Source organism: Meleagris gallopavo, chromosome 2, assembly GCF_905368555.1.
Source record: "Meleagris gallopavo chromosome 2, MGAL_WU_HG_1.1, whole genome shotgun sequence".
NCBI classification, from domain to species: Eukaryota; Metazoa; Chordata; class Aves; order Galliformes; family Phasianidae; genus Meleagris; species Meleagris gallopavo.
In genome coordinates this window covers 66,577,346-66,592,888 of record NC_139405.1, presented here as the reverse complement: position 1 = coordinate 66,592,888, position 15,543 = coordinate 66,577,346, and the positions used below count along the sequence as shown (strand labels likewise).

The window sequence follows — 15,543 nt, the reverse complement described above, 5'->3', positions numbered from 1 at the left end:
TGCTCTGAATCATTGCTCAAGAGAACTGTTAATGTTTGTAAATGTGTAGTACCTGGGCTATAGAACAGTTACCTGAATCACTGCATTTTTATTCTTTGAAGTCTAAATACATTCACAATTAGTATCAGTATCTAGAACAGTATATTAGAAGAGTAATTAGCTAGCATTAAAGTCTTGCAATGTGATACAAAATTTGCAGTAGCATAAAGAATTCATGCTGACTGTGCATCCCTAAACATATCCGCACTGAGTCAGTGTTTAGTCATTACCCCACCACAAGCTTCACAGGCCATAAAGCTGAATGACACTAAAGTGAATTATGAGTACCAGCAGACTCTCTTCTTCCCTTGGCAAGAGAGGTCTACAACTTTAACTCCTGTTGAACTCAAGGACTGGAAATTTGCTACGGCTCAAGGACAAAACACATCAAAACCACATTTGCTAGCTCAAGAGTACCACAAATAAGACACATGCCTTCTGTTCATTAATCATTCTGAATTGATTTGATAATATAACTGCTCAACTCAGACTAATACCAGTAATCTGAAATACAAACACAGTATCCAAACAAAAAAACACACATTGGTTTAAGATGACAAAAAAATTCAAAAGAAGTTTAGCAGTACTGTGATTTACTTCCCCAATCCTTTGGGACCAATACTATTCTTAACACCACACGCACTTCACAGCCTGTGTTCATTTCCTTCCCCACATTTGTCTACACAGTCAAGTACGTATGATGTTCTGACAGCAAAGCTATGGAAACTACAACAGAAAAGGAACACAACAACGCTATTTGATAGAGCATATTCTTAGCTACAAAGCATTATCTGTCAACAATCACCATTAGCTATGTATTTTCACCAGCAATGAACAAAGCCTACATGTCACCCTCAAAAATCTGCACTAGTGGAGGCGATCCACTCTTTCATAGCTGGATATAATGGCATCATCGCTAGGAAGATTTCCCTATTGTATAATCAGTGAATATATGGATGTTATAATTAAGAAATATATAAGAAAGTTAGGCTAAACAGATTATCATGCTAAAGAAGAATGGATGGAAAGCTTACCCTTGTTCTGGGCTTGCAGAGTAGACTCCAAGAGGAGGAATCTTAGCAAGAGATCCTTCCCCACTGGGATGAGGTCTATGAGGTGCAGCCAGGCTCCACCCCTTCCAATAGCACAGGTGAATTGCCTTCACCTGTGCTCCCAGGGCTGACTCGTTGCTTGCCTCAGATAGTCAATCAGAGGTTCAGGCCGTGATTCAGCAGTTCCCATACACCTACACAGTTCATCTGTCATTGGCCTGAACACTTGGAAGTCAGAAGACACCAAATCTGGACTATACAGTAAGTGTGATGGGTCAGTCCAGCCAAGACTGGCAATGTGCCCCATAGTTTTCAAACTGGTATGTGGCCTGGCATTATTGCATTGCAAGAGAAGGATTGTCTTCTTCTCTGACCATACTTGGGGAAGTTCAAGCCTTCACTTTAGATCACCTTAGCATCACCTGAACATCACAACACAACTGTCACAGCTGATGCCAGGAAATTTAGAAAGATCACCCCTTTCCTAACCCAAAAGACAGTGCACATCACTTACCCACTGAGGGCTGTGTCTTCAACCATTTATTTGTTCGGACAATTTGCACACTGCCACTCCAAGGGCAGCTGATTCGACTCCAGCTCACAGTGGTAATACCATGTCTTGTTTCTCACAACAATACACTCCAGGAAACTGTCACCTTCAGCTTTGTATTGGTTCAGTAGATCCTGACAAACCTGCATACAGTGTTCTTTCTGTTCCTGTGTGAGCATTTGTGGGATCCACCTGGCACAAACTTTGCAGTATTCCAACATCACCATCACTTCCAACACACCGAAGCCAGTATTCAGCTTTTTACACAGTTCCCTGATTGTAATCCTGCTGATTCACACAGATGTGCTGATCAAGACTCTTCATTTTACGGTGCAACAGCTGTGCATGGTCTCACTGAAACATGGTTTGTCTCTCACATTGCTGCCATCATTGCTGAAAAGAACCACTCACCACCTCACTGTGCTCACATTCACTGTTTGGTCTCCATCAATGTTCAGCAAGCGTCAATGAATGCCAAGAGCACCAGTTTTTTTCCACACAGAGGAACTCAATGATGCACCTTTGCTTCATACATGCTTCCACATCAGATGCCATTGTCAAATTGCCCCTCTGCTGCCATCTGTCACACAGCAACAAAATGTAGCAGAACACTGACAGGAACGTTCAACCTCTACTGCCATACCCTCAACATTCACCTCTGACATCGTGGGCCAACACAATATAACGCAAGGCATTACCTTCAGAGCAGCCATTATACCTCTGCAGGCCCACAGATGCCTTCATGCAAAATATATAGAAAAGGTGACTGCTTATGGAGCATTAGTTCCACTCAAGTAATGTGTGTTACATCTGGAAGCAAAGCAGCCACGTTACCTTTCTACAAGGAATTGTGTTTAATACATACTTTTCCAAATATCTTAAGTTCCTGTGTATTTGTATGCTTTGCTGTCCTCCTAACCTACGTGCTCACCTCCTGTGGCACTGCTTTTATCATGGCAGTGTGATTCTGAAGTGTCACCAAATGCTGAGATCAGAGTCAGCTTGTAAAGCTTAAATCTTGTCTCCTTAAAGGATTTAGCTACTGAGGTTGTCGCACAGAACCCCCTTGAGCATGGATGCTCCTGCTGACCCACTTACCAGGAATACCATTGCTCCCAATTGCAGTATAAGTAAGGTAATACCCGGAACTGGATTAGACTGAAGATATGCTCTAAGAGGGTAATATGTCATTTGTTCTAGATTTATTTCCTGCAACTCAGAAAAAGTTCTAGCTTACAGTCCACAAGTAGTAACATATGCTTTTGCTGAAGTGTGCTGACATGTGTAGGCCTGAAAAGGTAAAACTAACAAAAAAATATGTCTAAAGATAGCTTTTGCCCTCTGAGAGAAGAAGGTGCTCTTCCCCACAAAAAGGACTTGATTGAAAAGCCAGTAAAGACTCCTGAGAAACCACAATGGCATGCAAGTGTATTTCCACTCAGAACTTAACTATTAAATCACATTTTTCCTCAAGGGGCAAGGGCAGTAGAATACGTTGCTGTATTGGCTTAACAGGCAATCTTGTTGCTTTTATCAGTTTTAACCATTGCACAAGGTCTAAGTCATCTAGACTCCCTTAGATTACTAATTTACCAAGCTGTACGTACTTAGAAAACATACTTGGAGCTTCATGCCCTAACTACTTTATTCTCCTTTTTAGTTTACTTCAAGCCTGCAGACAAAGGATACCTCAGAATAGTATGAACTCACTGCCTAATGTTGCTGACAGAAAGCAAATTCTCAAGTACCCTGTCAAGAACATTACCCTCTCAAATTTGCTATTTTAGTGATGCACTTAAGTGACAAGATGGCGTTTTCCATCATTTACCAATACTGAACACAAGATATCTGATTTTAATGTCACAATGCTGCTGCAGTAGCAGAGTCCCATATTGCCACATTGTGTGCCTTACTGGTTGCTGCAGTGAAAAGCTTTCCATCATCACCTTATCCAGTTTGCTGAGAAAAGAATGTCACTTAATGCAAGCACAGCATCAGAAGACAATATTTTGGCCAATCCCACCTAACAACTTTTACTGAAAGATTCCAATATCTGTGATGTATCTTTAAATGCTAAGAAAACAAAAACCACACAGGTAACTGATCACTTGTTAAGCAAGCTGCCACACTGGAACCACTACATAAAGCTTGCACTTGCAGTACACACAGGAAAGTTTAACCGTCTGTCCATGTACCACGTATTTACCACAACACAAAGGTAAATTACAAAAAGCTTTTCTAAATACCAAAATATAACCAGCTTGCTTATTCAGTAGTATATTGCTAAGCAGTGTAAACACATTTGGGTTCCCTATTATGCTTTCCAAGCCTGATGTCACCAGAAGCTGAAGAACACAGCAAACTGAGAAAGCATGAAATCAATCCACTTGCTGCTTTCCAAACAACAGATATGCTTCAGCTGCAATTCTAGCAGAAAGCTTGCCAATACAGGTGATGGCAAAAATCTGCAAAGCCTCACCTTTAGTATAAAATGCTGAAGTACTTTTAGCAAAACATTAATTATCAGACATCAGTTCAAAAGTTTGCTATCTAGCTCAGTCTTCCTAAAAGTTAAATCTTGAGATCCAGACAAGGCAATAAAGATAGAATTACCCCCAAACCAGGTTTGAAGTCACCATAACAATGGCACAAGTCTAATTGCTTCAACACCAAAAATGACTCTCAGCATCTTCTGTGACATTGTTCCTACCTTTACATAATATCTGCACATGATAAAGCTGTCCAATAGCTTCAACCAGAATTTTCTAGTGTTTAGTCATTCATTTCTGCACCACTCTACATGTTAGTGTTGGTGACAGTCTAAAACAAAGCCTTCCAGATACAACACAGGTATGTCAATCCATCTCCTCAGGTTTGTTCTGCTGACATTACTAGCACTGCTGGGGGAAAGCTGAGAACATCAGCTACTATTTTCTGTGACCACAACAAGACACCAAACCACAGAGACCAGTTAGTGGCTCCTATCTGTAATGCTCAACAAGCAGATTATAGTACAAGATCTACCTTTTAGAAAAGCAATACTGGAGTAATTTAAGTTCAAACTACTTTCATGCGAAATTTTCATATTAGCAATATAGTTTGTGTCCATCTGAGAAAAAATTAATGGACGATAGCAAACATCATGCTGCATGACTTGCAGTACCTGCTCTGTAGCCTTTCAGCACGCAGAAACATAAAACTCACCTTTACAGTTCATGATACCTATCAGAATACACATCAAGGACACAATGTGTACAATAACACACAACTGGAAAGGGAATAATCATGTACTACAAGAGATAGTTTTGTATACCTATGCACACAGATGCATGCAAGGGAGATGAAGGAGGAAGTGTTTACATAGTAACTGGATTAGCAGGAAAAATAGAAGGTCACTGTATCATTACAGAGTACATTTGTTAAGGTCACTTCCAGCTCTTCCCTGCAACAGTAATTCAAGATTTCTACCCTAAATAGGCTACTTTAAACCATCTGCAATCCAGAAACCTGGCCTTCTGTTTTTCTTTAACCTGAAGGACTTCAGTTGGATTTTTATTTTTTAATTCCAGGCAACTCCCTATAATTCTCAAGGACATAGCAAGGCTATGACTGCTCTTTTGCATTATGCGCCTTGAATCCAGCAACTCCAGATGCTCAGACTCATGGAAAGGAAAGACATAAGAAACTAAAGGACTAGAGATCTTATCCATCAGCAAGGTAAAAAGTTGCATCCTTCTTTCTGCTAAGAGGGTAGCTGATGCCCTGATAATGACAGCATAACATAAGGCAGCTAATTCCAGTTTGTCCTCACACAGGAGCCAAACTTAAGCTACAGTTCCATTTCAGTTCATTCCTGCTGCCATACAGATGCATCCTGGAATTTTATAATAGCTACTAGAGCACAGCAATTTAGCAGCACTAAAATTAAAGCAGCATCCTCTCTAGTAGCTTTAGGTCTCAGTTGATTTTGCATTCTTAAGCAAAATTATGCTAGGCTGATAACATGGACCTTTACTACCTGAAGATACATACAAGGTTTTAGTTTCATCTGAAGACTTTTAATGGCCAAGAAGGCAGATGTCAGCTTAAATCTCTTATGCCAAGAAGGCATGTACGCTTTGTGGCATTCACTAAAAGCAGAACTAATACTGCAGAGCCTGAGTGCATGTGCAAGAGATCAGTGAGGTCTCTGCTTCAGGCAGTTATTATTGAACAGCTTCAATGATGACAGCTACAAGGCAGCAGACTCAATCACAAACTACAGAGAAAGGTCAAATCGTAGGAGGTTGTCTTTCCCAACCCAACTTATCCCCAGCAGTACAGACTGCAAGAGCATCCTGCCTCACTTCCCTGTTAGCCACAGGCATTGAGTGTCCTGCACATACTGTATTTTTCTGTTCACTCCTCCAATGTCCTATTTACATAAACGAGCATCAGGAATGGGGAACACAGCAATAGTTTCACACAGCTTTTCCTCCCTTCTCCCATATATTCAGGAGAAAGCTAGGTTTAACCTGGCCTGCCTGTTAGGCTTGTTTACACACTCTTTACAGCATGCTGAGAGCACTGAAATCCTGAACACGAACTCCTTTCTCTAGGTAGATCCACCTACGTTACACCTCCTCAGCTGAAAGCTCACCCTCTTCTAGTGACATTAAAACAGTCACACAACGGCACGTCCTAGAGGAGTATTTCAACCCAGCAGCAGCGCACCTCGCAGTGCTCGTTCCCGGTTATCTACAGAGAGCCGTGCTGCGGGACCAACCGCCGCTTTATCAGCCCCCAGCCCAGCGGCGGGGCCTCCCGTCCAACCGAAGGAGGAGCCCACCGCCCCCTGGCCCCCAGCCCGGGCCCTGGCGGCCGCCACCAGCCCCGCCGAGCCCAGAAAGCAGCCCCGGGCCGCAGGGCGTCCCGCTTCGGCCTCACGCAGCCGTGCGAGGCTTCAGGGCCCGGGAGGGCCGGGCCGCGCCCTCACCTTGACGCGGATCTCGTAGGTGGTGAAGCGGCCGCGGCCCACTCCCACGGTCTGCGGGTTGCCCACGTCGATCTCTAGGAAGTTGCTGGGAGGCCCGTAGGCGTCGTTCAGGTTCTGCGGCTTGCTGATCAGCCGCCGGGTGTCCGCGATAGTCTCAGCCATAGCGGAGCGGACGCCTTCGCACTCCCCCGACGACCGGCAGGACGCGACCAAGCTCCCTGACACGGCCGCCCTCCGTCGCCCGTCCTCTTATCGCCCCGTGGCCAGCTGACTGCCCGGCAACGCGCGCCCACGCCGCCGCCAGCGGATGCGCCCGCCGCCCGCGCGCAAGGCAGCCTGGGAGCTGTAGTCCGCAGCCTCAGCCCCGCTCGCGGCGCCCCGCGCGGCCGCCCGCCTTCCGAACTACAAGTCCCGGCGTGAGCGGGGCATGCGTGGCTAGGCGGCTGAGAGAGCTCGGGTCCTCGGGCCCGCCCGTGGCTGTGGGTTTTTAAATCAAAGGGAGGTTAGCGATTACGGCAAAAAAATACTTTATTCTGAGCTGGAACTTCTCAGCAGCGAATCTTAGTACTGTGCGTAGGGATAGGGGATCCAGGATAAGTTACGTTAGCTAGGAGCATAGCTGGGGTGAAGCATTGTGTCTGGCCAGCAGTTCTGCCTCTCTGTGAAGGCTGTGAGGGAGTTCTGGAAGTGTTTGTAAATGTGTGGGCAACGTTAAGAAATGGGCAGTGGGCCTGTGCTTATATGCTGGTTTGAATTAGCAGATGACACCTCAGTAATGTATGCACAATTGTTTTTCAGGTGGCAAATGGAGAACTATAGAGGCACTCGACAGTTTTCATAATTATAGTATGAGAACAAGAAAGAATCCTTGTGACAGCATTGCCAGTAGGTGTGGACAAAGATGTCTGTACCAAGATGAAGGAAAACAATTCTGCCGTTGTCATTCCATAAGGCAAAATGTCAGCTGGGCGGCTTGGGTGGGCCATACCCACTGCCAGGGATGGACCAGAAGGACCTCAGCAAAGGTCCTGCCTTGAAAATGGAGTCTGGAGGATGGACAAGGCCGTAAGCAAAGTGGTAATGTCTGCAGTAGTCTTAAGGCTTTTAGCAATGGTAAATCCTTCAGTTTTCTCAAATGATATGCACTTAATAGCATTATAGCCAACTAGCTCAGATTTGATAGCTTACAAAGCTAAGAGTTTGTTAACATTTCATTTATAAAGGATAAGAAGGGAAATTTTTATTCCCAAAAAATAACTAAACTGGAAGTTAGGACCTCAAAGAAAAGTAAACGGGAGAAAAGAATGAGACAGAGAACTGTGGCCTTCTCTGCAAAGACATAAGGCTATTGCTGCTTCTGTACCTGACTCAAATACCCAAGTCAACCATTGGCAAAAGAAGTAGAAAGTTTGCCTTCTGCTTCCCCAAGGACTTCAGTGAATGGTAATTCTATCACCTCATTGCTAATGCTTCTAAATGACTCTTATCATCTTAGATTCGTCTTCCAGATTTTTGATTTAATATCTGCTAACAGTATTCCTGCAGTGAGAAAATGCATATTTCATTTTCCTTCATAATGAAAGTGTTATGGTACAGACCTAGATAGGTCTGTAGAAAAACTAGTTATATTTTTTTTTCTAAGAATTTGTATCTAGGCAATAGTCAAAATGGCAGGTTGCCCACAAATCACATTCAACAGACTCAAATTTCACATCCAGCCAGTTTGAATAACAGTTGTCTAGAATAAAAAAGTAATTAAGAAGCTCAAATGAATCCAAGTTACAAAAATAGCCCATCCACAGAATGAGAGTACTGTAGGTGTTTTGCTTGGTAACTTTTTTCTGAATTTCCTGCTCATCACTCCTCCAGTATAATTCTTGTCCTTACTAGTGCACCTTCCTTATTCTTATTGCTAATAGCTGCTAACTACTCACTTTATAATTATAAACAGAAATTAAGCTGACAGAATTTTACAATGTAACAGTGAAAGAAAGCCTTATTTGAATTATGTGAGTTATTAAACTGGTCTTGCAACTAAGGCAAGGAAATCTCATTCATTCTACTGAGATTATTCGTATACGCTTTTGCATACACTTTTGTTACACAACTTATGCAACCACATCTGACTGCAAACATGAAAATAAGACAGAGCACTGGATTATCTTAAGTATATATTAAGTAATATATTGCCTGACTGGTTTTATTATCCATTGAAGATAACAAAGAAGTGCCTAATATTGTGCGTTTGGGAAGATGGTGAGCATATGATGAATGATGAATATAATTTGTTCTTACACTGAGTAAATACTACAAACAGTGAGCCTTAAGTTGACTGTTTTTTCTCACATGATATCATCCTAGTAACACTATTCTCTCTGCTTTTCCTAACAGAGATTACCTGTGCTGGGAGCCATACAGAGGCAAGCAAAAGGGAGTGAATGTTTTAGTGCCCATGTGTCAATACTATTGGTGAATATGGAGGCTACAGTCATTCAATGTCTCCCATCTCTGCTGTTGCTGTTTTTTCTCAGCTGGGAATCAGATCCTCTGTACTGGAAGACAAAGGGGAAGATGCCCTGCTTCAAAACTAGACCCTCCTTGCATATGTGAAAACACATATGCCACACTGGCTGGCTGATGCTGCAGAGAGAAGAGAATGAAGATGGGGAAAATTAGAGTCCTTTGAGTCTCCTTGTTTCCTTCCAACCCTGAGAGAATGTGTTTATTCTGAATTATGGATCACATTTTTTGTGAACCATGGAACTCTCGAGTTACACTGTTTGTAGTTCACTACTTGCTTGCTGCAGTGGTTCATCTCTCAGGATGGAAAAGGTGAACCATAAATTCAGAAAGAATGTTTTAATTCTATTTCTGATGTGAACTTTGGGCCAAATTTCAAATCTAGAGGGAGAGAGGTCAGCTGTGTTTGTAGGTCCAAAGATTATATGCAAGAAATCAAGCATTTAGACAAACAACCAAGAGATTAGGAATTCATGGATTTGTTGCCACACATTATTTATTCAGCTAAGATTTTCTTGCATAACTTCAAGTAGTGTTATGCATACTGGAATTTCCTGGCATGAACCCAGAAGCAAGTATTAATGTATGATTAATTCTTAAGTTTAGTATAGTGATACCTCTCAAGTAGTTACTTGTTTTTAAAAGAAAAAAAAAATTACATTACATTAACTGGGTAGGAAACTAAATCTCTCCATTACCCAGCGGGGGTTCCCCAGCCCTGTGACAAGCTCTCAAGCTCCAATACATTTTAGTCAACACAGGCATATTTTGTCAAAACTTCTGAAGAATGCTGACCTAGGACAAGCCATAGAAGAAAAACTGACGTAAAACGTAGAGCTAATTGTGCAATGCTTTATGTGGAAAAATGACTTCCTGATGCCAGTGTTAGTAGGTGGTTTTTTCAAGTGTGGCGTTTAGAGATCTACATTTGGTTCTTCCAGATATAAATATTTTGCATATGAATATAACTTGTTATATCCATGTATATTAACTATTGTATTCAATGCCTCTTCTCTCTTTTTACCTGATATTTTTCAACACAGGTGATCCTCTTATATACTTTTAGATTTCTTATTGTTTAAAATGTCATCCACGAACTCACAGGTATTTACTTTGTGAACCCCTTGTTCTAGAGAAGCTGAGTAGTGCCCATGTAGCTGGAAAGTTGCACAATGAGCTTCTAACACACGGAGCTGAGAGAGCTGACTGAAATGCAAGCTGTAAACAGACAGATATGTAAAAATAGCTCTAAGTCCATAAGTTTGGGAACATTTTTGCAGCTTTAAGAATCTTTGATTTGGTAAGCAACATAAACTATCTATTGCGTATTTGATTATTCCTGAATAGATAAAGCTAAAATCAAGTTTACCTCAGAGCGTTCTGTCATAACTCTAGGGAAATGGCATTTGATACAAACTTGTGTTAATAAAAACAAACCACAAAATCCATTTTCCTAGAGTAGGGTGAATGACTTCTCTTATGTCAAAAGTACATATATGTATTGGAGCCAAACAGGTTTTCCATGACGGAAACATGCTGGAGACTTGAAGGCACGTAGACCCTGCCCTCCTTCTGAAGGAACTCAGAGGAGGTTTGGAAAAGATCCAAAGGTCTTTAGACACAAACATCCTTGTGGGTTCAGTCGATTTTCCAGAGGAGTGAATTTTGTAACTCCAGAGGCTAGTGGGGGACTTCAGAGGGGTTTTATTATGCCCCTGTTTGTATTCCTATTTAAGACCACTTATTATTTCACTTAGCTTGCAAACTAATAATGGGGCTAAGTTAAGCAAGCATCAATTTAATTCCATTGTCTTTATAACTTTATTTCTCTGGAGGCATGAAAAGAGATGAAAACAGTGAATGAAGTGTAAACGAATGTCCTATAGAATGGATGTGTATCTGTTACAAGCATTAACCATGACGATCTACAGATTATCCAATTTTTGTTATTTTAGGTTAACAACAAAATGTGACTTTGCCAAATGCAGATTCAGTTCCCAGGGCGTTCAATACAGTAGCACGTATCATGGCATTTCAGAGTTTGCTGTGAAAAGAAGCACTGCAAAAAGTTTTTTCACTTAGGTAGAGAATATCAGAACAAACCCAAATGGGAAGTTTTTCTATACTGTCTTGCATAACAAGGTCAAGCAGAGAATCTGTTAAGACAAAAAAACAGTGACAATTTAAATAAATCAGATGTTTTTGCTGAAGATTATGCTGTCATTTTCTCCAATTATTCTTGACATTTCACCCAATCGTATTGTGATCTGAGTTAATAATGGAAGAAAAAGAACAGCTCTTGTTGCCTTGTTTATGCTTTGTTCTCAAGGAGATAAGCTGTTTATAAGGATATTTGTTATTTAAATCACTTTTACTGAAGTTGTTTGTTTCCTTGTTTGAGATTCTAAAAATATTGCAACAATTGCGATGCATCTTTGAAACGCCTATTCACTTCACTATGATTTGTACTGAAATTCATTCCTAAATGGGCACAGGTGTTGATAGCTAGAATGAGTCAAAACCAATAAGTGCTCAATAGAAGGCAGATGAAAGAAAATGCACTGAGAACAGCTCTTTTAAGATATGATAAATTGGCATTTTAGTTCACCGCTTAATTAGATATGTAGTAGTGAAGATGTGCCTGGTGCAACTGCATATTTCAAAACAGTTGACCATAGAATTACTGAATCATAGAATCATTAAGGTTGGAAAAGAATATTAAGATCATCTAGTCCAACTGTCAGCTCATCCCCACCATGCCCAGTAACATGTCTCTCAGTGCCACATTCCTTGGATGCCTCTAGGGACAGTGGCTCCAATGTGCTAGAAAATAACTTCAAACATCATTAATATTTTCAAGACCATAAATTTTATTTTTAAAACATTAGTAATACTGTTCAGTAGAATCTACTTTTGTAGATTATGTTTGCAATCAGTTCTACAGTGCCTTGATGTGATATTTTGCTCCCTTCTTACGTAAGAAGCCCTCTTGAATAGCGTTCTACGATAATGACTTGTTCACTTGCTCATGTTGCACAGAAAATTTAACTCTAGAATACGTTATAGGAATTCTGATATTGAAAAGCCAAAAATCAATTCAAGCATTTCTTTCATGCTTTTACTGTGAGCAACATCTGCTGAGTCCACATCCTGACACATGGGTGCATTTGTGACAAGAACAGAGAGGCAGCCAGCCAGGTCAACGGTTGGGTTATTGGCTCCTGACTGCCAGTGCCCTTTCATTGGAATCTACGCTTGTCTGTTTGTTTACTGCATTGTGCCTTTCTGTCAAGTTGTCTGGCAAACTGAAGCCGATGGCTGCAGCGCTGACACTCCTCGCCCAGCGCCGGGCTCCCCCGCAGCCGGTGCCAGTTCCAGCACCCTTACCCCTGGACTCCATTTCCCAGCTCGCCCCGCGCCCTCCGCCGTGGAGGCCGCGCCGAGAAGATGGCGGCGCCCGTGTCGCCCTTGGTTACTGCGCGCTGCCTGCTGCGGGCACCGGTGCCGCGTGCTGCCCGTCTGCTGCCGGCACGGGCCCTGCCGAGAGGTCAGTGCCGCCGATCCCGCGTCGTGCCCGAGGGAGAGCGAGCTCTGGAGCGCGATGCCTTGGAGGGGGGAGCCGGGCAGGCGCGGCGCCGCCGGAGAGGGGACACGCTAGTGCCGGACTCCGCCACGGGGCTGCCGGCGGAGCTCCGTGCCGGCTCTGTGCGGGAGGAGAAGGCGGCCGTTGCGCCGGGCTGCCCTTGAGGGGATCTGCCGCGTCCTCCGGTTCTCTGCGGCGTGCTCCTCTGCCCGGCCTGGGGCCTGCGGCTGGCTCAGCCGGCCCTGTGGCTTCCCGGAGAGCCCTGTGGCTTCCCGGAGAGCCTGGACTGTGGCTCTGCCTGACTGCTCGCTTGTCTCGTTAACTCTTCCCCAGGAGGGCCCTCTCATCTGTCATTGCAGCTGAGCTTTCACTTGCCCGATTCACTTGAGCTTGCCCGATAAAGTCAGCATAGTACATAAATTCATAGGAAAACAGGTTTTGCTAGCGTGAGACTTAGATTAGAAGCTGAGGTCATTTCCCTTTAGTGAGAGCTCTTCCAGAGCAGTGAACATGGCCACAAGCTGCCGGAGTTCAGGGAGTGTTGGAACAGTGCAGACATAGGGCTTGGATTTTGGGTGGTCCTGTGTGGAGCCCAGAAGACTCAGTGATCCTGGTGGGTCACTGGGGACAAATAAGCATTCACATACACGTGTTGTATTGTGACAATACAATGCTTACATCCTCACGCAAATAGACTGAAAAGAGATGTGCTAATTAAATGAGTGTTAGTACAATGGTTGTGTTTTTATTTAATTGTGATACTGCTTCAAATCTTTGTGTTCTTTTTTAAGTCAGAGGAAATTTGGTGACTTTATCTGTATTTTTTTTGGCTTCCATGTTAAAAGGAAAGATGGTCGCTCCTCTTATTGTTTGAGGACATCTGCAGGGATAGGCAATGTTCACTGAATTGATTTATAATCCAGTTCTTATAATCAGTGTTTTCTTTTTTGTATGATCTGCCTACTGCACCTTTATACCTCTTGAAAGACTTCAGAATTAATACCCATGAACAATTTCCCTGACAAACTTCCCTGTCATTCCTACTTTCACTTCTAGCTGAGGTGGTTAAATGGGCAGTGCATGGAAATAGGACAAGAAATATAATTTTCCTCATAATATCACGGGCACCTATGGAAAAATCAGAATTCTAATTCTACTGTAACACTCATATTCTCTAGAAGTTTACACACAGAATATATATATATATTCATATAAGAATATTCATATAATGAATGGACTGTAGGAAGGCTAAATATGGTCTAAGTGATCAATCTAAGTTTCTCCTCACCCAAGGAGACAAGGATGAATGGGCAGTCTAAGACCTTGTATCTTAGCTGCAATTTGCCTTTTATGATCTGAAAAGTTTGTAAAAGTTGCTTTCTGTGACCTTGCTGTCACCCCCCAAATTCTATTTTTTGTGGAAAGCTCTTAAGGCAGAATGAAGTCTGCAAAGTAGCAATGAAATGCATGTGCTTCCTGCATTGGCACCGGCTTAGCCAGTGCTGTTCCAGCTTCTTGATGGCAGCTGGGTGATCTTTGGATTGTGGACTTTGGTGCACTTGTAGTCCCTGTGGTGAGTTTGGTTTAGGTACAGTTCTCAACTGCTGGGAGTATTTTCTGTCTTGAAGGCAAAGAACTATTAACCAGTAGAGGAAGTTATTATGGGAAGTGGTTGATTCCCCATCTCTTATGCCTTTGCAGTGCGCTTTCCTCAGAATGTCAATCACAATTCACAGGCATAGTTCAGAGGTAATTAGTTGAATACTGCTGTTCCTAATACTTAAAAGGTTTGTTGTTGTCCTTAATCTCCAGGAAAAGAATTTGTGATCATTCTCATGGTGGAGTGATTTGAAGCATACATACAGAACAAAGGTTAAATGCATTTTAAATCCCTTTGAGGATTTGTTTCTTCTTTGATTAACTTTGAAAATTAATAATACACATTTACACAAGTATTGTATATGGCTGACAATCTATGAAGTGAATGCTGTTATCTGAAGCTTGATTTACCTTTTGCAATAAAAAGAGCTATGTTCCATTTCTTTGACCTTTGCTTCTTTAGCTGGGTATTATGTATCTTTTTTATGTTTTTCCTTTTTTCTTTAGATTTTTTTCCATGTTTCTTTCCACTGAAGGTTCACAATTCTAATCAGATGTTTTAAAGATGCTCTGTTCTGTAAAGGATTCTGCAGATCAAATTTGAATTAATCTGTGGAAGTAAAACACTTTCTCAGTAATGAACAGTCATTTTAAACACGAGATCTTCTCTGCATACTTTTGAATTTATTAATCTATGAATTTTCAAGGAGTTGCTTTCTACGCTCATAGAAATACGGAAAAAATGAAATTCATGGCAGGGAAGCCCATGTTTTTTTATAGGTTCAAATTACATGATTACATACAACTAAGAGAGGGAAAAAAAGGGTTGCCAGGATGAGTGGTGTTTTTCTTAGTTACCCTTCTGACCTGTTAACCTCCTGGCTTCTGTCAAGATCAGTTTATGACAGGCCACAATCCAGCTTCCATTTCAGATTGTCTTCTTACGTAAATAACTCTAGTGCCTGCCTCAGCTGTGAGCTTTGCTCTCAGAAGCAGTGTCATTGAAACTTGCTTGCCTTTTTCCAATGTCATCTCAGACATGAGTTCTAAGTGGCAGAAGGAAAGGTTGACAATGTACTGATTAAGTTTCCAATTTGTTGCTCCTTTACAGAGCAGAATGTCTTTGAAGTTAAGAATGCTTTTTATTTTTAGATTTTGATGCTAGCACTTATCTTTGCAGTGATAAATCAATGCTAGTTTACTGAAGGTGTCTTAAGTAACTCAC

The 15,543-nt window shown here is 42.1% G+C and overlaps 2 protein-coding genes and 1 long non-coding RNA gene across 9 annotated transcripts in view; 2 read left to right on the top strand and 1 right to left on the bottom strand.

Moving 5' to 3' along the window:
• The window catches only part of SNX3 (sorting nexin 3), a 32,205-nt gene extending 25,274 nt beyond the window's left edge, over positions 1 to 6,931 (bottom strand). Inside the window, exon 1 of the mRNA XM_085217547.1 lies at positions 6,617 to 6,931. Coding sequence (XP_085073673.1) covers positions 6,617 to 6,778 — 162 coding nt within the window. The 5' untranslated portion in view covers positions 6,779 to 6,931. The remainder of the gene's footprint in view (positions 1 to 6,616) is intronic.
• A 37-nt stretch (positions 6,932 to 6,968) lies between these two features.
• On the top strand, positions 6,969 to 11,515 carry LOC104909853 (uncharacterized). Of its 2 annotated transcripts, XR_792634.4 has the most exons (3): positions 6,969 to 7,118; positions 7,415 to 8,059; positions 9,008 to 11,515. It is a non-coding gene; the product is annotated as an uncharacterized LOC104909853 (long non-coding RNA). The 2 variants fall into 2 exon arrangements; XR_014881451.1 differs by having other exon boundaries at positions 7,025 to 8,059.
• Positions 11,516 to 12,539: 1,024 nt separating this feature from the next.
• Positions 12,540 to 15,543, top strand: part of AFG1L (AFG1 like ATPase) — a 63,379-nt gene continuing 60,375 nt past the window's right edge. For 2 of the 6 annotated variants that reach the window (XM_010707533.4, XM_085217539.1), the window contains exon 1: positions 12,540 to 12,683. In XM_010707533.4, the coding sequence (XP_010705835.2) occupies positions 12,584 to 12,683 (100 nt within the window). In that variant the 5' untranslated portion in view covers positions 12,540 to 12,583. The remainder of the gene's footprint in view (positions 12,684 to 15,543) is intronic. The other 4 variants (XM_085217542.1, XM_085217541.1, XM_085217538.1 and 1 more) reach the window with 4 other exon arrangements.